Consider the following 25,568-nt stretch of genomic DNA (forward strand, 5'->3'; position numbering starts at 1 on the left):
TGCAATGGATAGTGGTTAAAGAGGAGGGTATGTGGGATGGTCCCGATACCTGCTCAGAGGAGGTGATTGGCCCAGAGCTGAAGTGAGGAGGAGCCAGGAGTTCCAAGATGACAGAGTAGACCAGTTGGGATGCATGAGCTTGCACAATGGATTATTAAGTGAAAAAGGAGCCCACATGAAGAGGTAGTGTAAAGCACTGATAGTGTATGAAGATGTTAACAGTCATTTTATTGGTTGGGAAATCTTTAGGTGAGAAGAGGCAGGGGAAGTAAGGAAACAACAACCACGAAAACAAACAAACAAACAAACAAAAGTAAGGTATTAAATAGCATGTCAGAGAGTGGTAAGTGCCTTGAGCACCTCGGGTATTTGAGATGAGTATACCAGGATGCTGACAGAGGAGCTAGTGAAATTTAAAAGCAAGCCAGGCAAATTTTCAGGGAAAAGCTTTCTCTGCAGAAGGAACAAAAAATACAGGTGCCAAAGAGGTCATCACGCTGATGTCGCTAGCAGGCAGTGGGTTCAGGGAGATGAGATATGGATCCTATGGGGTGCTTGGGCTCTTGTGAGGACGTCTGCTCTCACCTAAGGACGTACACTCTAGGGCAGATGGAAAGGTGGAGTGCTGTGCAGAGAGGAGTGACATGGTGTGGCATTTGTCACCAGATTCACAGGGTTACTATGTTCAGAACAGGCTAAGAGTGGCCAGGGCAGAAGAAGGATTACAGATAGAAGGCTACTACAAAAAATCCAGGCAGGAGGGTAACTCATTGTTAGACAGTCTACAAGGCCCTGAGTTCAATCCCCAAAACCACAAATACAAACAACAAGGGCAAACAGATCTGAGAAGTTCGCATCACAATAATATTGGAGGTGTAGTCAAATTCTAGGTAGCCATCAAAGTTAGGAGTAACAGGAATTGCTATAGAATTCTTCTGACAAGGATGACTTCAAGGATGACAGCAAGGATTTTGGGGTGAGCAGCCAGAGTTGTTATCACTTGAGATAAAACCACAGGAGAAGTAAGTTTGGCTGGTTTGGGTTTCTGTTAGTTCGCATACAGGAGAAATACTCATTTTGGGGGCATGCTGAGTTCAAGATGGCTACATGATTCCAACTGAAAGTCAGTTAAACACATGGTGAATTTGGAGATCTTTGGACAAAAGCTAGCATATGAGTCTCACGGGGGAGGAGGATTTAAAAGCAGGACTACAGTCACCAAGATTAAAAAAACAAACAAACAAACAAACAAAAAAAAACAGGACAGACAGCTGGAGCATTGGGGTCACTCCATCATTAACCCTCAGGAGAGAGGAGCCGAGAAGGAAGCAGACAAGGAGAAGGATGAAGCAGGAGGAGGGAGCACAAGAGAACAGTTGCCAAAAGTCAATGGAGAAAGTGATCCATAAAAGAGAAGATGCCCAGCAGTAAAATGGGGACACACAAAAGACAGCTGATTAGCAATGCAGAGCTTTGTTGCTCTTACCCACAGCATCCACAGCAGAGCCAAGCTGAGCCGTGGAGATGGAAGTTTGATTGGAGGGGGTTTCAAGCATGGTGAGAGGACAGAAATTGGAGTTAGCATGAGCTTTGCTTTAAGAAGGGGAGAATGAGGTTTCAGCTAGTAATCCTCAAGAGATGCTTTTTTCCTCCTGTAAGGATGGGTAAAATAAAAGAAATTATAAAGGGGGAAATAGAAGATTTTTTACTGGAATTGGGAAATATAAGAATATCACATTTTTCCAGGAAAAAACAAACCACTAATTGGTGGAATATTTTCCAATCTTTGGGCACTTTGCCCCTGACCACCTTTTGTAAGGTCAGAATCAGGAAGAAGCAGAAGAAAAGATGTTGCCAGGACAGTATGGTGGCCACCTCTGGGTTCTATTTATAAGCCAGTTTCATCTTTTACCCGATTCTTTACTCTACAGCATTTATCTTCCTTGGCACTTTTTTCTTCCTTGACTTTCTCCCTGCCCTCTCCTCCTTCCCTATCCTGAAGCCCAGGGTCCACAGACCCCACTGATTTAAACCCCTAAAACCAACTTTATGTTCTTCCAAGAAAATCTCTTGCTTGGAAAAAAAACTCAGGACTGCAAATCTGCATGGTTTACTCTTTGAAGATCAAGAGGTGATGAGAAGTCAGAATTCCTGAGCTAAGAAAAGAAAACACTAGCTCCAGCCATCAGAGATCAAGTAGAGGAGGACAGGCCAAAGGAGGAAGCATCTTCTGAAATTTTCAGCCATGACTTCTTGAAATGAAAAGCCCAACCCATTGAAAAACAGTATGCATAATCAAATACATTTACAGAATGGTTTGTATTAATCTACCTCTTCTGGACATACAGATATCCTGTGAGGACATGGAGTGATGATACTCTGAGAATCCAAAGGAAAACAAACGTATACAACAATGTGTCCTGACAGTCTCCTAGCCTGGGGTACAGAGCCAAGGTGGAAAGCAAAAACCAGTTTTCTTATTGTCTGGGAAGGGAGCTGCAAAATCTGAGGACGAAAAATCAAGTAGTCTATATGATCTTGGATTAGGGTTGGAAGTATCAGTTTTTTATTTATTTCCTTTCCTTTCCTTTCTCTTCTTTCCTTTCCTTTCCTCTCCTTTCCTTTTCTTTCCTTTTTTGAGACAGGGTCTCACTGTGTAGTCCAGGCTAGTGTTGATCTGATGATTCTCTTGACCCAGCTTCCCAAGTGCTGGGATTACAGATGTGTAACACCATCCCTGGCTAGAGGTGGCAGTTTAAATACCTCTGTGGATTGAACTGAGAGCTGATAGATAATTCAGACTTAATACAGTATAGTGGTGTGTGTGTGTGTGTGTGTGTGTGTGTGTGTGTGTGTGTGTGTGTTATTCAAACCTACAACGTCTTGTCTTCTCCTCCAATCACCTGCATATAGTCCCCTAATAGCAATGTGCTCACTGGAACAGTTTGACTTCCTAATATTATTCTCCAGTAGAAGAAAGCAGATCTTGTTGAGAAATGGCTTATTTCATGATAAGAAAAGAGAAAATACTTGATCTTGGAATATCTTTGCCAAAATGACAAGGAGATACTCAAAGGATAAGAAGAGACATTCAGTCAGGCCTAGTGGCACACATCTGTGATCTCAGAACTCTGGGAGCTTGGAAGGCAGGAAGATTGCAAGTTCCAAGCCCAGCTTGGACAATTTAAGAGACTTAGCAAGATCTTGCCTCAAATTTAAAAATAAGAAAGTGCTGGAGATGCAGCTCAGTGTGAAGTACCTAGGTTCAATCCCCGGAGCAAAGAAGGGGTGCACAGTGGGAGGGAGAAGAAGGGAGAAAGGATGGGATAGAGAGACTTGAGAGGCAGCAGGGAGAGAGGGAGGGAAGGACACACACGCACACACGCGCGCACATGAAGATTAAACAATGTAGAAGCCGACTGGAAAATGCTCCCAATAGCCAAATCCAGGACGGTAAAATTAACAGTGAGAGCAAATGTAAACAGGAGACCAACAACTCACATTGAGATAAGTGACTAAATTGGAAGTTTAATGAAGAATGAGATGAGCTAATGGCTTACAAATATTTCCCTACAAATACTTAATACTTATGAAGGAAAAGATATCACTGCCTAGTGAAGAAGATAGGCAGAGAACAATCAACTGATGGTGGTAAACATCAGGATGCGATAAAAGGGTATTGTCTGTGAGAGAATTCCTGTGCAGCTAAAGAACCTGAATCTAACTACAAGGAAATATAAACCCATGCCAAGGGGAGAGATGCCGAGGCATCACCTGACCTGTGATCCTACAAAGTACCAACGTGCAGGGAAGAACAGTACAGACACGACATAGAAACACAATTGTGTTGAACTTGAACTTAAATTGTGTGTTGTTGCTATAAACATACAGAGAACAATCAGAAAAAGCTGCAACATCTGGGTTTTAGATGTTTAAGAAATGAATTTGTATTGCTTTCTGGGATTTTATTATAATGAAGTTGTGTAGAAGGATGGCCTTGCTCATAGGAAACACACTGGATGTATTTGGAGACCATGGGTCTATCAGACTGAACCACTCTCAAATGGTTCAGAGAGTAAAAAACAAAAAGCTATTTGCATTGTAATTGTGACTTTTTGTAAGTGTGAGATAGTGTGAATACAAGATAAAATTATAAGTTTGAGAGCGAATCCTTATCTTCATCCTGCAACACATAAGATCATTGAAGTTGCCTAGCATGACAACGTGATAACCCCTCTCCCCCCAATAATCCTTAACAGCAGGTACTTGGACAACCTTCCTGTAAGCTACCTCATTCAGTTTTTAGAAGAAGGGAGGCTTGAGGGAGAGAACAGAACTCTTGAGTTTAGGGTCAAAGGACTGCAACGTAAATCTCTCTCCTTGCTTTTACAGTAAAGCAAGGTAACCTCCCTTTTCTCTGTACCCATCAGCACAGGCTTAAGTGACAAGGAGAAGGCAGAAAGAGAATCCTAAATGTGTTTACACAAAGGGACGAGTTGAGAAAAGCTCAAAAATTGTGCTCAAGTTCATTGTCTCATGGTAGAAGGAATGAATCAGCCTGAAAAGACCTGGGGCCTTCACGATACAGGCTAATACTGTCTCCATCTAGCTTTTAAGAAAGATGCTTAGAAATAATATGTCAATATCATAGGCACCCTGAAAACTAAGTGAGAAAGATAAAAAAACAGTGAGGTATGAGAAGCAAAGGGCATTCTTGTGGCAAAACCAAGATTAGAAGCCACATTGGCATTGCTACCACGGGCATCCACACTCGCTCGGAGACAGACACGTGGTTTTCTAGAAAATTCGAGAAAATAAATGCTATTCAGTTCTCCAGGAAATAAAGCACTCTGGGAAAACTGAGACAGACATGAACTCATCAGAATGTGAATGAAAATTCTCTTGCCATCCCATTTATGATTCTTGTTCGTCGTTTAGAAATAAAAATTCCCAAGGGGACATGGAACTGGTACCTGAATGCTCTTCTGAGATATGACCCCACGGTGCTCATTTACTGCCTCTCCACCCACTCCACATTCAGAGCTCCGTGGAGCCCCACACCCAGGCCACCACTCTGTCAGCAGCAACACGTTACTCATGGTCTCATGGAGCTCATTCAGTATCCACACTGTCCCTCCCATAAAGTTCAACTTATTGACTGAAATACAAAAAAATAAGCTCGCTTTTCCTTCCAAGCATAATTCTTGTGAATTTAATCAAGGAACCGGGAAAGTCAGCTGGCATCAGAAAGCAAAATAGTATCAATTACTAATATTTCCCATTCTCTTTTCAGGCTGGTCTTATCAAATGCTTGTAAAGTGGTTTAATCTTTTCCATCATGTCAGAGAAAAGACAGCCTGGAAAATACTGGTCATCCCACAGTAACTATCAGTGGGATTTTCCGTAACTCTCTGGATACAGAATGAAAATCTCTTAAGAAGTTGATCCAATTCTAAAACTTACTTCTCGACTTACTAATAAATACAAAGAGACAATTTACCCATATTTTCTCTCAAAAAAAAATCTGTTTTCTTGGCCAGATGCTGATACCTGAAAAACAATATTTTTGAGTTTGTTCCAACAAGTCTACATTTAGAGTTTAAAATGTATTTTTGCACCAAACATTATTTTCTACATCTGACTTACAGCTAGAAATGAGACAGCAAGATAGAACCTGGCCAAGAACTTGGAAAGAAGAGAAATAAGACTGTCTTCTAAAAGCCAAACTGTGAAGCTAGCACTTAATAGAGGACAGAGTAATGAAGAATCATTAACAGGCGAGACAAACGCACGCAGATCAACAAGATTGAGCCATTACCCCACTAAAGGTGTAACCCACACATTAAGACCCTATTAAGCAATCACAGAGCTGTGGAAGAAGGAGACTTGCTCATACAGACTTGGGCAGTGCCCACCATGCTTTGTTCAGAGGGGAAGGATTCTGGACCAACACAGTGTAAATAACAGAACCACTGACAATGAAATTAGCTGTCAAGATGAGAGCATCACCTCGTCTTCATCTGATTACCATTAAACATTGTTCTGGGCTGGCCTTTTCTTCATGATGGAGAAGTCAAGAGTGCCCAGAACAGGCACTGGATGTCTACTGAATGTATTCACAATCTCCTGACTTAAGCTGGCTCCCCATACAGTTTTAACTATAGGAGACAATGTCCTAGTTTTGTGGATTTGAGAATCCTGGTCCCCATGAGGGCTGCGAAACTCAATGAAATACAATTTATCACTTGAGTTTGTATGCTCAAAGTCCCAGAGGAAAGTCCCCTGCAAGTCCTGCCAGATCAAGTTTCTGAGTCTGCAGGACTGGTGGCAAATGTCTGGCACACTGGAAATTCACCAGGATGATGATGGTGGCAATGCTGGGGGTAGAGATGATGCAACTATGGTCCCAGGCTAAGTGTCTTCAATGTGCTATCAAATGCTGGGTCATATGCTTTACACTTCTGGACTCATTTAATTCCCACAGTAACCTAACAAATTAGTTATTCTAGTATCATGTTGTAAGAGGGGAAACTGAGTCTCTGAAAGCTTTAATAACTTACTCAATGATCCACATTCAGAAACTGGGTTCTAGGGGGGCTGGGGATTTAGCTCAGCGGCATAAGCACCTGCCTTGCAAGCAGGCGGTCCTGAGTTCGATCCCCAGTACCAATAAAAATTTTAAAAAGACAAAAAAAAAAAAAAAAAAAAAAAAAGCAAGAAAGAAACTGGGTTCTGACCGTTTTTCTGGCTTTGGAGCCAAATTTCTTAAGTTTAAAAAAAAATACTATGTCTGAAGGGATGAGACTTTATCACTCTCCTATCCACACTGTATCATCAGGTGTGAGCACTGGACATTCACCCACCTTCACACCACTGCTCACCCACACACCAGGGCTCCTCACCAATGCACCATTGTGGTATCAGTTTTTATATAACCTTGAAGAATTGAAAGTGCTGAAAGCCTGATCCTATCTCAAGGATTAACCATTCATTCAACAGCATCGATACAGTTAGCTTCAAGGCTAAAAACAGAGGCTGCCTGACTCCTCCCTCTCCCTTCCCACCCGTGCCAACATTGGATCATTGGCACATCCTTCAGTAAAACCTCCCCACTGCATCCATTCATCCATGTTCCCCATCCCACTGCCATTACCCATCTGTCCCCTGTGTCTTTATAAAACTCTGCTTCTAGGGGACTGGGGATTTAGCTCAGCGGCATAAGCACCTGCCTTGTAAGCAGGCAGTCGTGAGTTCAATCCCTGGTACTGATAAAAAGGAAAAACACACACACACAAAAAAAAAAACTCTGCTCCATTTTGCATCCACATCTTGAGACTGCATTCAGTGTTCTATACCTAATCTTATCACAGCTGCTGTTTAGACCCCTTCAGTATCAGGCCCTAGACCTCACCCCCAACAGGGACTGACATGCAGGTCTAGGAGTAAACTCAGCCCCGTGAGCTTCCATTTGAGGACACCTCACATGTAGAACACAACCACTACACTGTGTTCCCGATTTTCCTCCATACCTGTCCCCATTAGCATACACAGATGCTTTGAGGTCATCACTCCTCACCTGCACCCAAGAAACCTAGCTTAGGCACCTGTCCCGGGTGTTTTCATCATGTCCCAGATCACAACTCATCATGCTACACAGGAATTTTTCATTTGTGTGACTTCACCCCCAGACCACCACCTCCCAGCAAACCAGGCCGCACTCTGCTGATACACAGCGAAGTCTTGCTGAATGAAAGAATGAATGTGAGCTGGTAAATCATAAGTGTCAGAGTAAGCCAGGCCGGAAGGTGCATGCCTGAAATCCCAGCACTCTGGGAGGGTGAGGTGGGAAGATTTTAAGTTCAACACCAGCCAGGGCAATTTAGCATGACCCTGTCTCAAAAAAAAAAAAAAAAAAAAAAAAAAAATTTTACGATGGGGATGTAACTCAGTGCAAAGGCCATGGGTTCAGTCTTTAGTACAGAAACAAACAAACAATTCACTCAGCTTTTCAAATCTCAGTCTCAGCTATCTGATAGTGAGAAATTTTTTTACTCTCTGGACCTTAGAGTCTCTGTAAAATGGAGATGATAAGACTGTTAAACTGTTGAAAGATTTAAATTAAATCACATTTATAAAGTGAACATCGTGTCTTATTTATATCACTCAAGTGTCAGCTGTTATTATTTTTATGATCTCTAAGACTCAACACAAAACATTCACATGAGGTCTTGAATGGCCTTGCATTTATTTGGAGTCTACCATAGCACTGATGGATGCCCGAGGCCTCCCAGAGGACTCACATACAGTTGTCTCTAGGTATCCAAGGAGATTGGCTCCAGAACCCCCGTGGATACCCAAATCTCTGGATGTGCAAGTCCCTTATATAAAATGGCATAATATTTGCATATAAACTACATCCATCCTCTCATATGGTTTGAAGTATGTCAACAGTGTGTCTAATCTTTAATGCGATGTAAATGCTATGTAAATAGATGTTCTGCTGTACGACTGATGACAAGGAAAAGGTTGGTCCATGTTCTGCTCAGATGCTTCCCTTTCCAAATATTTTTGACCCAAGGTTGATTGGATCCTCAGATATACAACCCAGGAATACAGCAGGCTTGCTACTAAACACACTTCACACAGGCATTGTTTTGAACCCTCAACAGACAGCTTGGAAATTTCTAGCCTTTCCGCACTTTCCCCAATATGCCTAAGCCAAATGCTTTTAGGTAAAATGGGTTTCTTAAGATTTGTTTTGTTTAGAAAGTAATGCACTTTTGCCACTGATCTTATTGCCCTCAGGGGGCCCTTTGTGGAGATTCATGCCCACTTCCTCCAGTGGCAGGTGCCACACAGAGCCCAGCTGACCCTGCTGGAGACCTTCTGGTCGCAGGAGGGCTGGGAGACAGGTGGTGATCCCAAATTAGAAATCAGGCCTTAAAGGGGCCAGAACCAAGAGGAAATCCCAGGAAGGATATGCTCTGTCATAAGGTAAGCGGACAGGGGAGTGATCTGACCATGGTAAAAACAGAATCATGTATACAGGACAGTATCAGCCTCTATGGAGTTTTTTGCAGCCATTAAAAACAAATAGGGGTCAACAAAAAAATGACAAATAAGAAAATGTGAGGGAGGAGGTTAACTAATAAAAATAAATGCATGATAGTATATGGTTCCTGACGGTCTATAAACTAGCTTTAAAAAAAAACTTATAGGACTATAAACCAAAATTTTAATAGTTGCAATAGGGTGAAGTGGCTAACTTTTTAAAAATCAGCTCTCCAGACATTGCCTTTCCATGTAAATATTTTTTTACAATATTCCTTTTAAATGTAATATATTTTAATTACTATATTAATGTCTTATATTAATATATTATATTAATTAATATATCTGTTTGGCCTGTGTCCCTGGTGATGGCTGCAATAAGGCACAAACAGGCCCAGAGCTGGCATACTCCAGCGACCAGCCTGACTCAGCAGCAAGTGGGCTTGAACTTGAATTTAGCGTCAGCCGGGGTCTCCTCCCAGTTCGGTCCATCAGTCCTGAGCTTGCCTGTCCTGCTTCACCAGCCTCCTCCTCGCTTGGCACCGCAGGCCCAGCCCGGCACCAGGCGCTCCCCAGAGCCCCTCCCGCACCAGCTCTGGGGTCCCCGCGTACCTCTTGCAGGGGATCAGCGCCTTCCTCTCGTCCAGCACCCTCACGCGCTGGTTGGGGCCGTCATAGGACAGCAGCGCCCGGCTGTTGTGCCCACTGCTCTGCTGGTACACGACCTGGCGTCCCTCCCACTGCTGCGGGGCCTGGCAGGGGCGCGGCGTCCCCGGGAACCCCGCCGTGCCCAGCGCGCACAGCCCGCCCAGCGCGCAGACCCAGAGCCAGGCACCCACAGCACGCGGGGCCCCACGGGGTGGGACGCGACCTGGCATCTCGGGGGCGGGCGGAGAGCGGGAGGCCCGGTGCTGAGACCCAGCCGGAGTTGTCCCCACCCCGGAGTCTCTGAGGCTGCTGAAATCCAGACGCGCTGGATCCGCCGAGGAGCGAAGCCTGAGGACAGCAGCGAGCAGCTGCTCCTGCCTCGGCCTCCTCCGCCTGCAGCGGCCGCTTCCTGGGCTCACTGCTGCCAACAGGAAACGCAGTGGCGGCTATGCCACCTACATCCTGGAGGGCACAGCGATTTAAGGGGGCAGCAAGCAGGAAAGCACTTCGAGGGAATATTTTCCTCCACGTAAGGGATGGGGGCGATTTCAAGGTCATGGTGATAAAAGCACAGCTGCTGCTCTGCAATGTAACTTGCCCCTTGGAAAAACTGCAAACTTTCTCCAAACTGCAAAAAAAGACTCGTCCCTTCTGGAAGAAAGGATGCTTACTCGTTATGGCTTTTGCAACAGGCCTAGGATTCAGAAACTTCGTTTTAAGCGAGACTGCTCCCCTCCCCCACCAACTGGCAAGGTCTCTGCACTAGAGGTTGCTGTGCCTGAGGGCTCTGCATTTTAAAGAGCAGTTCACTGGGCAGGCTGGGCGGGGGCGGGGAGGGGGGGTGCATGTCTGTAATCCCAGCCCTCTGGGAGGTGTGGCGGGAAGATTAGGATCAAGAATTCAAAAGCAGCCCGGGCAGTTTAGCAACAGATGAAGACCTTATCTCAAGTAGAGAAATAAAAAGGGCTGGGGATGCAGCTCAGCGTGAAGATCCTGAATTTGATCTCCAATGCAGAAAAACAAACAAAGTTAACTGTGTTTATATTTAAGTAATGTTCCAATCGATAATATGTAATTTTTAAAAAAGGTAGCAATTTTAAAAAGACCTTGCTATCCATATTCATAGCTTTTTTTTTTTTTTTTTTTTTTTTTTTTTTTTGTACTGGGGATTGAACTCAAGACTTTGCACTTACCAGGCAAGCACTTGAACCACTGAGCTAAATCCCCAGCCCTTATAACTTCTTTATAAGCACTTGATGTGAGGGTTGAAGGAGTCGGGGGAGAACATTTTGGAATAAAGGTCTTGGAATAAACCACAAAGGACCCAGGGGTGGGGTTCAGGCACAAAGCAGGAGTACTCTGGAGCCAGATCATTCATTTGCTTGGAACCTTGAAATCCATCTTAGGGATTTTTGCTGTTAATATTGCAGAAGGTGAGCGTCACTGATAGATTTAGAGCTGGAGAGGGATGTCAGGTATGTACTTAGCTAAGGAAGCATTGAGACATCAGCCTGGTGAGTGCATTGGACTGGAGAGAAGATGGAAGACCACGCAGGAGAGTGTTTTCATCCAGGCAAGAAATCCAGGCTGTGCTAAGGCACTGGTCGGAGAAATGGAGAAGGAAGGACAGAGTTAAGAATCATAATAGAGAAGGAGTTAGATTCAGAGAGAGCTGGGTGTATGTGGTGCATGCAGGTCACTCCAGGACTTTGGGAGGATCACAAGTTTGAGCCCAGTATAAGCAATTTAGCAATTTAGGGAAAACTTGCCTCACAATAAAAAATAAAATGGGCAGGAGATGTAGCTCAGTGTGTAAGCACTGGCTTAATCCCCAGTAGCCTCCTGTTGTTACAGGTAGCTGAGTTAGTTAGAAATACTATAAGCAATGAGTTGGCTACGTCCTCCAAGAAGCCAATGCAGAAGCCCAGATATTTTGCAGCTCTAGGGGAGACAGGCTCCTCCTGCTGTGGGCCAGGCCTCCAGACAAAAGATTATTCTAAATAGCTCCCTATCACCCTGAGGAAGACAGGAGACTCCATCCCAACCCCCTAAGGAAAGAGTCACTGTTCCCTAAGAATGTTCCCTTTCTACTTGACTCACTTCCCCAATTTAATCAATTGTACCTGAACTGTTAATCTTATTGGCTAACCATAGTTCTGTCCCACTTTATTATGCCCATCTGCTTTGTGAGTTCACAGTTTTCCCCAGCTTGAACCTGTCTCACCCCATGGTTTTATTCAACAAAAGTCCCCAGAAAAGACACAGTCCTTGACAACTCACTTCTGCCTCTCTCTCAGACAGAAGCTTTTTTTCTCTGAATAAATATATTCTACTCTTAACCTCCACTGTTCCTATAATTCATTCTTCGATTTTAGAGAAAACACAGACATAGTAGGTTGGGAGTTTCATTCTCCTGTATCACTGTTAATCAATTAATCAATCTATCAGTCAGTCAGTCAATCAGTGATAAGCATTTCTAGCTTGGGTCACTGGGGCTCAGTGCTAGTAGAGAAAGAAGATCAATTCCAGTTAGATCTGGCTGGCTTTAGATTCGAGTGGGACAGTCAGGACAGGAGGACATACCCAGGAGACAGGTAGAAAGCACTTCCAGAAAGCAACAAGATTCTACTCTTTAGAAACCATGGGCACATAGGCAGGACTTGAAGTCCAAGAGGCACTTGGGGCAGTGGCTGACCAGCCTCCAGGGGAACTGGGTAATGAATTTTCCAGTCCTCCAGGTCAAAAATGAGAAAACCTGAAGCAGCAGTGAGTTAGAAGAGCCTGAAGATGGAACCCGAGGGAACAGGAGGTATGTAAGAGATGGGCAGATAAGCAGGCACTTGGGAGCCTGAAGAGGTGGCTGGAGAGAAAGCCCCATGAGGAAGGAGCTTGCTAAGCTTAGAGTAGTGGACTGAGTGCCACAGTACGTTCTTCTGGGATCACAGTCCCCAGAGGAGTCAGGATGAGAAAGGGCAGGTGGCAAAATCCCTTGATGTGTCCTCAGCTTGCTGTTCCCAGTTCTGCAGAAAGACGAGAGACTTGTCCTCTTCCCCCAAAATAAGACCAAGCCGGGGAATGATCAGCCTTGAAGACTAGAGATGAAAAACGCCCACCCCAATCAGCCCATCCTAGCCTTTCCTGTTATCAATGCTCTCATGGCTACTCTGAAGGCTGGTGAGATGAAGACAGGCCAGATGGAGCTGGCATTTTTGACCTTTTGTTTGTAAGGCTGAGTATTTTCCAGCCAGGTGTTATTTTCAGGGAAATGCAGTAATAGCATGGGCTGATGGAGTAAAGAAAGAGTCTTTCAAAGAAAGGCTCCACTCTCAAGTAAGTAGAAGACATGCAAGCAGGGGACACCAGACAGGGCCCTAAGCCTGGGGACTTGGGGACTGACATAAAGGCAGAAATCCAAGCTGGCTGTTGGAGTGTGAGCTCCTTCCAAGCTCACCCTCCTCAGAACTACTCCTAAGAAAAGGGTGGGGAGGTGTCCACTCTTCTCTAGCTCCCCTGTTAAGAACTCATGTTGAAAGTCTTTGTCAGGAAGCTAAGAGTTTAGACTCCTGGGATTTCCCTGCTGGAAATGACCTGATACATTTCATCTGTATCACTCTGCTTGCTTGATAGTTTCCTAGCCTGATTTGGTATCTTTGCAGCTTTAAATCCGTTCTAGAGGAAACCAGAATCTCTCTCCACTGGCCTGGGCTGTTGTCAGTGGTCAGAACTCCACTGGTGAATCCTGAAATATGTGTGTCTTATTGATCCTTTTAACTTATCTAGTTTAACTCAAGTTCCTTAAAAGAAAAATGCATTTGAAGTGCTTAGCACCAAGTTTGGGCCACTGCAGAGGTCCAGTAAATATCAGAAATACTTATTTTTTCAGCTATTTTAGTCCTCTGTCTTGGTCAAGGTCAAACTAAACTAACTTTGTGGGCCTCAGCTTGGAGAGAAAAACAAAAACAAGAAAAGCAGTCTGCCTCAAATTCAGATTTCAAAAAGAACTGTAGTTTTAAAGATTGTTATTCAGAGAACACATTTTCAATTGTTAATGCTCATAGCAAATATACACCGAAAGTCTTATGGCCAAAGCATACAAACTGGTGCAGGCTAGCTACAAGTAAGCTTCCCTTTTCTGTGGGTAATGGGTGGGTCCAGGTGTTGGTCTTACCTCTTCTTAATGCAAACAAGATAGAAGAGAAAATTAAAAAAACAAAATACTCTCTTCCCACGAAACATAGATTCCTATTCAAGTAACTGTTCCCAAGCACATCAGAGATCAGCATTTGGGTTTCCAGGTACTTGACAGGCAGAAGCCAAAAGACGGCCAAGTTCAAGGTCATCCTAGACAATTTAGTGAGAGACTGTCTCAAAAGGAAAAATAAATAAATAAATAAATAAATACATAGGGCTTGGGATGCAGCTCAGTAGTAAAGGGCCCCTCGGAGTGATCTCCCCGCCTAAAATATTAGGCTGTGCCAATGAAAGTCATTTGACATGAAGGTTGCTTACAGAAGACCGCGGTCAAACTAGAAGACCCCATGGTGGCTCTAAACCGTACTGTTTAAATATTGGAGCAGACACAATCCAAGTGCAGTTCTGGAAAAATCTAAGCCACAGCGAATGTCCACTACCACTACCGTCACCACAACAAAACAAAAACAAGCTTCACAGAACCAGGGCGCGTGGGGTGGTTTACATAGAGTGCCTCAGTAGGAAAGTTGTCTGCTATCTCCCCTACAGTGTCCCTGCACAGCGCGTCTCTCGCCCCCTACTGGACAAAGCAAACAGGTCTCCGGATTAGAGAGCGGCTGTGCCCCACCCCTCTCCTTAAGGGAGAATCCGGGGCCGTGGGGCCAAGCGCGCTTTGCTTTCTCTGGCATTTCTCTCCTGCACCCTTCAGTACCTTGCCCAGCTAGACTAGCCAGATGCTCTTTTTATCTTGATCCCAAGAAAAGAAGGAGGGACTTAGGGGCTATGCAAAGCCAAGAGGAGATGATGTCAGCGCTGCTGCACACAGGGGTCGGGGGTGGGGCAGAGGGGAGCCAGAGGCCGGGGAGCGCGCGGCCCACGTCAGGGGAGCTAGGGATAAATAGGTCGCGCCATGGCCGAGCCGACCGCGCTCCGAGCTGCCCGGGCGGTGCGCGCCCCCGAGGCCGAGCGCACCGTGCTCCCGACGGCAGATCTCTGCAGAAGTGGGACGGGGACCTCTCCGGCGACCCCGAGGACTTGCTCCGGATCCTCCTGCACCTCTCGGGAGGCTCGGTTGTAGAGGTCCGGCGGGCCACGGAGCGTGAAAGCAGCGCCATGGTCCCTTGCGTGCTCGCCGCGCTGCTCCTCTGGTTGCGCCTGGCGCCAGGCGTGCGCGGCGCGCCCTGCGAGGCGGTGCGCATCCCCATGTGCAGCTCGATGCCCTGGAACCTCACGCGGATGCCCAACCACCTGCACCACAGCACGCAGGAGAACGCTGTGCTGGCCATCGAGCAATACGAGGAGTTGGTGGACGCCAACTGCAGCGCTGTGCTGCGCTTCTTCCTCTGCGCCATGTACGCGCCCATCTGCGCGCTAGAGTTCCTGCACGACCCGATCAAACCTTGCAAATCCGTGTGCCAGCGCGCGCGCGACGGCTGCGAACCGCTCATGAATCGCTACAACCACAGCTGGCCGGAGAGCCTAGCCTGCGACGAGCTGCCCGTCTACGACCGCGGCGTGTGCATATCGCCCGAGGCCATCGTCACGGACCTCCCGGAGGGTGAGGCACCGGAGGGCAGCTGGAGGTGCTGTCCCGGCCTGGGGCTGCCACCTGAGAGCCCCTTGGGCGTGGCTCACTTCTAGGTTTGGAGGAGGTGGGAAGAGGTGGGGACTTTTGAGCGGTAAGGACCTGCAGGATACTCTATGAAAGGGGAAAATAAACTGCTTATGCCCAGCACTCCGGGAGGCTGAGGCAAGAGAAGCTTAGAGCCCAACCTGGGCAATTTATCAAATTAGCGAGACCCTGTCTTTAAATTTAATATAGAGATGGAGATGTAACTCAGTGCCAAGAGGCTGGATCCATCCTCAGAAATAAATAAATAAATAAATATTGGTTGCCAGGGAGCCATTAGCAATGTTTTTATTTACAAAAGAATAATACCAGATACTACATTGTGTGTGTGTGTGTGTGTGTGTGTGTGTGTGTAGCGTTAAGCCTGTTGCGTGCATGCATTGACTTGTTTAATTCATAATTCACCAGGCACGGGTGAATCGTCTAGTTGCTCCTTCTTGAAAGATCTGTAAGAGCAGTCGTGCCCTCCCCTCCCTACCCCAATGGGAGTGAGGTTTGTAGATGCAGCAGTCCTGGGAAACGGGGCCTCTGTTTCCTGGGTACTAAGGGCAGCCAAGGGCTGTGGCATTTTAGCTAATCTGATCTCGGCCTCTTTACCTCCCTCCTTCCTCTTTGGCCATTTCGCTGCTTTTGTTGGATGAGGCAGGATTAAACTCACTTCTTGAAATGAAACCTTAGAATAGTTCTGCATTTTTTTTATCCAAGCTTTCTCTAAGACAGGTTGTTCCCTGCTAGAGAGGATGTTATGCCAATACATGACCGCTAAGCAGAGCCCTAAACGTGAACAAGAAGCAGTTAAGTGGAGAGGCAAATTCAAATTCTTCTCTAATTCTGAGTTTAGAAACGTGTATTTGTTGCTTAAGTTATTTTTCAGCGCTGGAGATTGAATCCAGGAACTTCCCACTGAGCTACATCCTTACACTTTACACACACACACACACACACACACTCTCTCTCTCTCTTTTTTAATTTTTTTTTTTTTTTTTTTTTTTTTTTTTTTTGAGACAGGATCTCACTAAGTTGTCCAAGCTGGGCTGGAACTTGCGATCCTTCTGCTTTAACCTTCCAGGGTGCTGAGGTTACAGCTTTGTGCCACCACACCCAGTAGTGCTTGGTGTCAGTTCAGCAGCTATAAATTGTTTTTGCCTTGCAAAATGTGGAGCAGGGATTTAGAAATATTCTGATTGTTTTGATTAAACTGTCAGAGGGAGAGCCGCACTCAGGAGGCTGAGGCAGGAGAATTGCCACGAGTTGGAGGCCAGTCAGGATTACATAGTGAGTTCAAGGCAAGCCTGAACTACACAGCGAGACTCTGTCAAAAAATTGAACAAGGTGAAATAAAAATTTATGCTATCACATGGAAAATCAATATTTTAACATAGCTTTGGGAGAGAGCAATGTAATTTATTCAGGAGGGTTGAATAGATTTGCATTGCCTTGAATGAATTTGTGCTTGGGGAGGTAAAGTGTAACCCGAAGGACTTCTTTCCTTAGCTGGAAGTGTCTTCTGAACGTAGCTGACCGTCAATGCTTTCTTTACTCTTTCCTATTACCTTTAGTACAATCATCAGATGGTTTCTTACTGCAGTTGAGTGAGAGCCCCATTTGTTGACTGACCCACTTGGTGTTGTGTGTTTCAGATGCAAAGTGGCTGGATGTCACCCCAGATATGATGGTGCAGGAGAGGCCCCTGGATGCAGACTGCAAACGCCTCAGCCCAGGTCAGTTCGCCTTCATCCCTTCTATGCCTACCCGAGCCCACACTGTGCTCCTTTCCAACTTCTTACCAACCTTTGGCGTTTTTGTTTTTTTTTTTTTTAGATCGGTGCAAGTGTAAGAAAGTGAAGCCAACTTTGGCAACATACCTGAGCAAGAACTACAGCTACGGTGAGTCCTTGCACCCAGCAGTTCACTCTGGGGACTTGACACACGGTCTGCTAGATGCAATAAATACGGCTGATGACTTTCTAACTAATTATGCAGCCTTTGGGTGGAACAATAATAATTATAAGAGAGCTTGCTTTTCTGAGTTAAGTTGAGTGGGAAACCAAAGTAAATGACCTGAGTGACAGCTGTTACTTGGATCAGATTTGAAATTTAACATCTTGCTCTAAGCATCTTAAAAATACTATTAGTAAAGTCATATTCCATTATTCTTCTTTTAGCATCCTCCTGTGGCTGGAGGTCTAGGGATTTGATGATCTAAGGCTCAGGGAATTAAGATCAGCCTATATATCTTTTACTTATAAATAGTTACAAATATTTAACACCCTCAAGAAATTATGAGTTAATATGTTAATCACAAAATCTATGGCTGCGGTATCAAAAGAAGTGTTCTCTCTTATTTAAAAGGGCTGTTTAGCATTTTCTTCAAAGAAAAAGTTAATTACGATATTTTAAATGTTTTCATTATTTTTAATTCTACTGTCGTCCTTTGAAGGTACTATTTAACTAAAAATATATTCTTTAAATTTTTTTATTCTACTGGGGCTATTTTATATTTTAATGCATTATCCCAGTGATTTCTGCAGCCTGGCGTGGTGGCACATGCCTGTAATCGTAGCACTTGGGAGGCTGAAGCAGGAGGATCATTGCCAGCTTGAGACCAGCCTGAGCTACAAACTGAGCTCAAGGCCAGCCTGAATGCAGAGCGAGACTCTGTCTCAATACAAACAGATAAACATACAAACAAAAAAACCCCAATTATTTCTGCAGAAATAACAGAAAAGTATTTTGGAGAAAAGTATTCAGTGTATTTACTAGCTTAGCTTTTGTATTTCAAAGCAAAATTTTATATCAGTAAGAAAATCTGGGTTATATATCACATATGATAGTAGGAAGGTCACAACAGTACAAAAATATGAAAAAAGAACCTGTATTGAGACTATCAGTTTGGAAAATCCCAAAGAGCCATTGTGGATAATTCAACAACAAAATAAGTACATGATCTTTTCTAGTAGCTTTTATCTTGAAACCTGTCCTGTGTGGATATTGTCATAGTCAGGGCTACGTAGTCCCTCATCCACTCTGACCCAGCCTTAGATGGATGTTAGCAGTTTCTCTGCCAAGCTAGTCTCTGGGGCATCACGGCCTTGCAGCAACATTGAAAATAAAACATTTTTCTGTTCAAGCGCTTTTGGCTCCTCCATAAGGCAACTTTAGGATAGAATCCAACACAGATCCATATTAGGCTAATGACAAGTCCATGGGAGGCAGAAATAATAGCAAGGAGCCAGAGAGGCCAGGATTTAAAACCTGATCAAAGACAATGACAAGGAACAGCCATCTGTAATAACAGCTCACCCCAGGCCTTCCTCTGTCAGTCTGGGAAATTAAAGGATTGAGAACAGCAATCCCCAGAGATTCTTTGCAGTTAGAAAATGTTATGACTCTAATAACATTTTCTGTTAGCAGAATAAGGTCAAGCATTAGAGGGGTGACTGAGGGAATACAAACTTTGCAGTGACTTCAGAATCTGAGCATAGGTGATATTCACTGCAGATCGTCGTAAGGGAACAGAGAAATAAGTAAATGTTTCTCTGAAATTTTGCTGACCTCAGGACAGAGCTTTTCCATCTTGTAGTGTGATTTAGAACTTCTGAGACGGTGGTAACAATATGGGATGTTTTGCATTTAGCATATGACTATGTGGGCTTTTTGCCTGCATTGGGGTTGCTTGGACATGACCATAATTACAGCAGTGATTCTTTAATAGCAGCTCAAGATTTGGCTCCAATATACCTGTCTTAGTTTTTTCCCCAAAGGCTCTAAACAACACTTATCTGGCTTTTTAAATTGTAGTTATTCATGCTAAAATAAAAGCCGTGCAGAGGAGCGGCTGTAATGAAGTCACAACCGTGGTGGATGTCAAAGAGATCTTCAAGTCCTCGTCCCCTATCCCTCGAACCCAAGTCCCGCTCATCACGAATTCTTCCTGCCAGTGTCCTCACATCCTGCCCCATCAAGACGTCCTCATCATGTGTTACGAGTGGCGTGCAAGGTGAGCTCCGGGGACACAGGGATCTGCATGCAGCTCACACAGCACAGAGCTCACCTAGGAGCTACAGTTAAAACACACCCGGATGAGCGCACTCACGCACACACACAGGCCAAAATGGCCTTGGTCATTCTTTCCAAATAAGTAGTTTTAGTAGGATGTTTTATATGCTAAGTATCAATTCTTATGGAATTCAAAAAAAGGAAAGAAGAATTTGCATGCAGTCTTTTAAAATCAATTTCCGGATTCATTGATTTCAAGAATCTATAGGAAAGTCAGTTATTTTGAGTAAGAACACTTCTTTAAAAATTATTTAAACAAAGTTAGTGTGAAAGGTACTGAATTTATAAAGATCGGTTTAATAACTTACAGGTGAGCTATGCATCTTTCAGAGAGGAGAGGACAGTGGCACATGCTTTCCCAATGTGCATTTGACAGTGTTTGATAGGACGCTGTGCACACACACACACACACACACACATGCACACATTCACAAGATAAGGTGACTTCTGAATCTCAGAATGTGTGCCTATCAATTCAAGTCATTACCAGTCAAAATAAAAACAAATGAGCACACTTCCGTATTCACGCAGACTCTCCAGCTGGGAATTTTTGCCTCCATATCCTTTTCCAGAGCATTCTTTCATATTGTCAATGTATTCTTTTTAACAAAGTCAAACTCTTCTGCCTGTGCTCCAGGACGGGTCGCATCACTTACTACAATATACTTCCCTAGGAAAATCATGCATTTGTATCTAACAAGTCATCTTTTTTATTTTTTTGCTAGGTGCGCTTATGTGTTTGCTTTGGGTGCAGGCCAAGACTGCATTCCTCCAAAAAGAAAACAAAAATATCTTTTAAAATTGACCTCAGTGGGACAGTTTTTTTTTTTTGTTTGTTTGCTTTTGTTTTTTCTGAGACAGGGTCTTGGTGTGCAGTTCATGTTGGCCTTGAACTCACTGTAGAGCCCGAGCTGGCCTCAAAATTGCAGTGATCCATCCTGTCTCAGCCTTCCAAATGCTGGCATTACAAGTGTGCACCACCATGCTCAGCTTGGCAGCTTCTTATGTATTTCATCCATGCTTGTATACTTCCTCACAGGCTGCCTTGTGTTCTTGACTTCCAAGCCATCCTACTTATTATATCTTGTCTCTGTTAAGAGGCGATTCATGGCTCTGGGCTAGTTCTGTGTCCTGCAGTGCTTGGGGAAGTGGAGACAGCAGGTTGCTAGTCATTAAATTCCGTTTGGACAGATGAGTGGATCATAGATCCAGTCTAGCACAAATGTTTTTGGGTTACTGGGATTTATGTCTTCACAAAAGATACTGATGATAATTGGGGGAAATAAGGACATGCAAAGGAGATTTTGCAAAAATTAGAAGAGATATGCATCATGGGACTCACAAAGGGGTTAAAACACAATGCTATTTTAACATTTGTTAAAACCAAGTGGTTCAGAGTAAACGATAAAACAGTGCAAGAATTATCGGAACAGAAGGCCGTGCATAGTAGATGTTTTATCGTAAAAGAAATATGCCAAATCAACAGAAAAAGAACGTTAGTTCATGTTACAAATATACTTGTTTGGGGGAAGAAAAGTATGTTTTTTTTCACTTTATACTGAACTATAAAATACATTTCAAGGAGGTTAAATTTAGCAAATATTTTAAAACTTAAAGAGGTTACAATTAAGTGACTATACTCTGCTTTTGAAAAACAAAACAGTTTGTAAATATAAAAGTAATATGTGACTTAGAAGGGACATAGCAGCATACGTACTTAACCACATAGTATTATATCCATAAAAATCACAAATGCAAATAGGTTAATAAAAGTTGAAAAAAATCTTGAGGTGATGTGACAAAGAATTGATGACACTATTCTAAAAAGAGTTAATTGAAAACCAGTATTAGAATATGGAAATATGTATGCATAAATCCATTTAGTTTCCAAAAAAATTCAAATAATGTTAAGGAATGTCCTTCCTTCATTTCAAAAGCCAAATAAAATGACTATTTCTACCTAACACTGTTAGTAAATTGGATGAAAGAATGGCCATTTTGAAAACAGATTGGCGCTGTGTACTGAAAATCTTTTTAAAAATATTCTTTGACCTAAATGTTCTTTTAGAAATTTGTCCCAAGGAAATAATAGATCATTACTCATTACTTTTTACAAGGCTATTCAACAGCACTGATAATGACAGATAAACACAAATCAGGATTCAACAGAAGCAAGTAATTAAGTAGATATTCATAGTTATAATATATTGTTTAAAGTTAATGTTTGAGCTTTGATCATTATATCAGTGAATGTGTACCATGAGGAAAGGAAAGGTGTGGGATGCCTTAAATATTTAGTGTGATTATGTATACCTGTGTGTCCATATATGTACTTGGACAAGGGAGATTATAAGGAAATACAAATAGTATACACATTTAAGTTATGTGGATTATGGAGATAAGGGTTATTGAATAATGTTTTTAAGATTTTTTTATCTTTTAACGTTTTACTTTTGCAGTCAAAAGCTACTTTTTCTAAGATAAATTACCTTTTTTTTTAGGATGATGCTTCTTGAAAATTGCTTAGTAGAAAAATGGAGGGATCAACTTAGTAAAAGATCCATAGTAAGTATAATTGGGACCATGAATATGGAAATTAATACATGTAAGGAAATTCTGTGCAGTTTGGGAGTTTCTCACGTTGACTCATCTGTAAGCGCCCATGAAAGCCAGCAGTAGCAACAATCTTTGTCTTTTGAATAAGTAGTTAAGAAGTTTAGCTATTCTTATTAGCAGTTTTATCAGAAATCTATCATTTGGATTCAGTTAATTTAGTTGTATTCATTTCTAATGTACTATTTTTTCCAGATTAAAAGGTTATTTATTACCATTGTTTTAATTGTAATAAGATATGTTAGCAGAATATCCACTGAACCTAAAACTAACAGATACTGTATATGAAAGATATGCAAATATCCAGATACCTCGTCCTAAAATTTATACCCTTGCTACCTATGGAAAAATCTTTCTCCATACTTAAAATAAGGTAAGACGTCTATCAAAAATCATATGCAAAAAGTAATTGTTTTTTGGCTAAATTATTTTACTGACAGCATCATAGAGATATTGACAATTGAATTAGAGGACGTAGAATATTTTTTTTTTCCCAAAATGAGAAATCGCACCTGAGCTAAAGATATCAAGTACTTGGTTTGAAACATTTAAAATAACTCTTTCTCCTGAAAAGAAGCTTAAACATACTAAAGAGAATTTATGTTTTAGGAAAAGGAATTGCTCCTGCTTGTGTTCTCTAGTTTGTGTGAATAAAAAGAGTGGGACAAGGAAGGAGTGTATGTTAATAATTGATTTAGAGAGAATGCATTAATACTGTGGCATTGTTCACCCAGAGCATGTCTACGTAAGGGAACCAAACACTATGTGCTAATTCTGAGCCAAAACACATGGCAGAAAGCTCAAAATATCCTCAAGCGTGTGAGTAGTATTGCTACTACTCACTACTCATACACCTAGAAAATTCTAGGAGACTTGGTTATCTGGTTTCCAAGCATGTAGTCGATTAGTAACATCCATGGAAGGTAGGTTGACCAGAAGGACCTGTGATTGCTGTGGAAAACAAAGCTTCAGAAATCACAGATCTCTGGGCCATTCACTTTGGCAACAAATATTCCTGTACACTTCAGTAAGAATTTGAAAAAAATATCACCATACAGTAGCAACATACATTAATAAATTTATTATTTGAGAATAGACTAGAATATTCCCTAAGAGGGGAGGAACAGTGTTTTCCTTTTTTATTGCATTTCTGGTACCAAGAACTCCGCCTAGCCTGTGATGCTGCTCAAATGCTTTGCCAAATGAAACAGACCCTAGCAGAGAAGGATCATGTATGTGGTAGCATAAACAATTTCTGTCCAAGTGGACTCATTTTCAGTGGTGTCTTACATGAGCAATATAAAGAGTACATCTTTTGGTTTCAGGGAAACTTGGTCATCCAGAATGATTCATTTCCTAACAGCCTGTGTAGCTCAGCACTTTAGTAGCTCACAGTAAGCCCCCTTATCCGTAGTTTCATGTCAGTTTGTAGACTGTGGTCAGTCATGGTCCAAAACCATAGTGCAAAACTGAGGTATTTTACAAGAGTGAGGCCATGTTGATTTAAATTTTATTTTAATATGTTGTTATGATTTTTAAATTTTTACTGTTATTTTTTAGTCTATTAATTAAACTTTATCATAGATATGTGTGCACAGGCAAATTACATAGTATGTATGGAGTTTAGAACTATTTCATGGTTTCCACCACGTGCTGGGCGGATCCTGGAAGGTATCCCCAGTGCATAGGTAGAGGCAGTGTACTGCAGGAGTCTCCAGCCCACTGGCCAGGACCAATACCTGTCCATGGCCTGGTAGGAACCAGCCCCACAGCAGGAATTGAGCAGAAGTTCAGCAAGTGAAGCTTCATTTGCATTTCACTGATATCACGGCCTGATCCAAAGCATCAGATTCTCCCAGGAGAGCAAAGCCGACTGTGAACAGTATGTGTGAGGGCTAGAATCCTTTCAACCAGCCTGGAACCATCCTTTGTCACCACCACACCAATGTGGGGAAAAATCATCTTCCGTGAAACTGGTCCCTCGTGCCAACGAGGTTGGGGATCCTTATTGTACTAGATGTACTCAGGCTTTCCATTTTCATTTGGATGTGAGTATATTAAGAATCATCTGACTTGCTAATGAGGTTGCATAAGTTTCTTTTAGCCTTATCAAATCTTTTTTTGAAGGATTTGCAGAGTAGGAATGTTGCATTATAGGGCTGATGGTAAAAATTTCAGGGCAGGGGAGAGGAGCTCTAGAGACATTGATGGATTTGAATCCTGTTGAGATACTTAGCAGCTATATGGCCTTCTACAAATAACCTCTCCATGCTTGTTGACTGGTTGTGACATTTATAATAGCTTTTGTGAGCTTGAAATAAATGAACTCCTGTGGCAACTTAATTGTGTATTGAGCACTTTCCAGTTCACCCCAGGTACATGCTAAGTGCTCAACATAAGGTAGTTATAATTGGAGTCCTTGAGATATTACATACAAAAAAATTGCACTGATGTTTCAAATTCCATGGACAATGTCTGGTGTTACTTTACCACACAAAGATGTGAGCTGTATCTGATGGCCATGTTTACAAATTGCCTCCCAGCAGTGGGAAGAGAGACTTCAGGAACAGCGGAGAACAGTTCAGGACAAGAAGCGGACAGCTGGACGCACCAGTCGTAGTAACCCTCCCAAACCGAAGGGGAAGCCACCTGCTCCCAAACCCGCCAGCCCTAAGAAGAACATCAAAGCTAGAAGTGCACAGAGGAAGACAAACTCGAAACGAGTGTGAGCTAACTGCTTTCAGAAATGGAGACTTCCTTACAGCATGAGGCCGGGCATTGCCTGGAACGGCTGATGTGAGGCCACACATCCCTTGCCTTGCGGATTTTTGCAGTCCTGTTCATAGACACATCTTGCAGCATTCTCTTTAATGATTTGCTTCCATTTTTCCTTTTAAGCCACTGCAAGCCATATGGGTGGCTGGCGCTCTGGGATGGCAGGTATAATAATTAAGGCTGGTCAGAAGCATTTTTTTTGTATTGAGAGTGGCCCAGGTACACACTCTTGTGGCCTCTGTTTTGGGGAAATAGGCTTTTGTTCTTCCTGTTTGACCTAATATGCGCATTGTAAAATTAATGCCATATTTGAAACGAAACACTTTAATTTTTTAACAAAATATTTTATTTCTTAGAACCTTAGTGACATTTTAAAATGTGACTGAAAATGTGCTTCTGAAGAGAGCAAGAGAAATGAATGTCAAAGAGATCTTTATAGGTTTCTTATCTGCAGGAGGGATGGGGATTGTTTGAAAAACTCTGGAGAAGTAGGGTGTGGAAAATTGTAATGGGTGTTTGTAAGAAAACTTCCAGCTCTGTGTTTAGTTAGAAACTCTTAAGAACTAAATAATGACAAATAAACAGGAGAGGCAGAGAGACA

General features: G+C 42.9%; 2 protein-coding genes across 2 annotated transcripts in view; one reads left to right on the plus strand and one right to left on the minus strand.

The window, feature by feature from the left end:
* Window positions 1–10,128, minus strand: part of Epdr1 (ependymin related 1) — a 38,071-nt gene extending 27,943 nt beyond the window's left edge. The window contains exon 1 of the mRNA XM_003470086.5: window positions 9,664–10,128. Coding sequence (XP_003470134.1) covers window positions 9,664–9,929 — 266 coding nt within the window. The 5' untranslated portion in view covers window positions 9,930–10,128. The remainder of the gene's footprint in view (window positions 1–9,663) is intronic.
* Window positions 10,129–14,763: 4,635 nt separating this feature from the next.
* Window positions 14,764–25,568, plus strand: Sfrp4 (secreted frizzled related protein 4). Its single transcript, XM_003470085.5, has 6 exons — window positions 14,764–15,448; window positions 17,161–17,241; window positions 17,342–17,407; window positions 19,322–19,520; window positions 22,081–22,144; window positions 24,736–25,568. The coding sequence occupies exons 1-6, from the start codon at window positions 15,004–15,006 to the stop codon at window positions 24,919–24,921; spliced, it is 1,041 nt and encodes a 346-aa protein (XP_003470133.1). The 5' UTR covers window positions 14,764–15,003; the 3' UTR covers window positions 24,922–25,568.

This window comes from Cavia porcellus, unplaced genomic scaffold, assembly GCF_034190915.1.
Source record: "Cavia porcellus strain 051 isolate PalLab524CR breed Dunkin Hartley unplaced genomic scaffold, mCavPor4.1 scaffold_23, whole genome shotgun sequence".
NCBI lineage: Eukaryota > Metazoa > Chordata > Mammalia > Rodentia > Caviidae > Cavia > Cavia porcellus.

Coding starts and splice junctions, on each gene's coding strand:
- Sfrp4 (XM_003470085.5), top strand. CDS start 15,004: ATGGTCCCTTGCGTGCTCGCCGCGCTGCTCCTCTGGTTGCGCCTGGCG. Junction 17,242..17,341: donor CTGCAAACGCCTCAGCCCAG/GTCAGTTCGCCT, acceptor TTTTTTTTTTAG/ATCGGTGCAAGTGTAAGAAA. Junction 17,408..19,321: donor GAGCAAGAACTACAGCTACG/GTGAGTCCTTGC, acceptor TTTAAATTGTAG/TTATTCATGCTAAAATAAAA.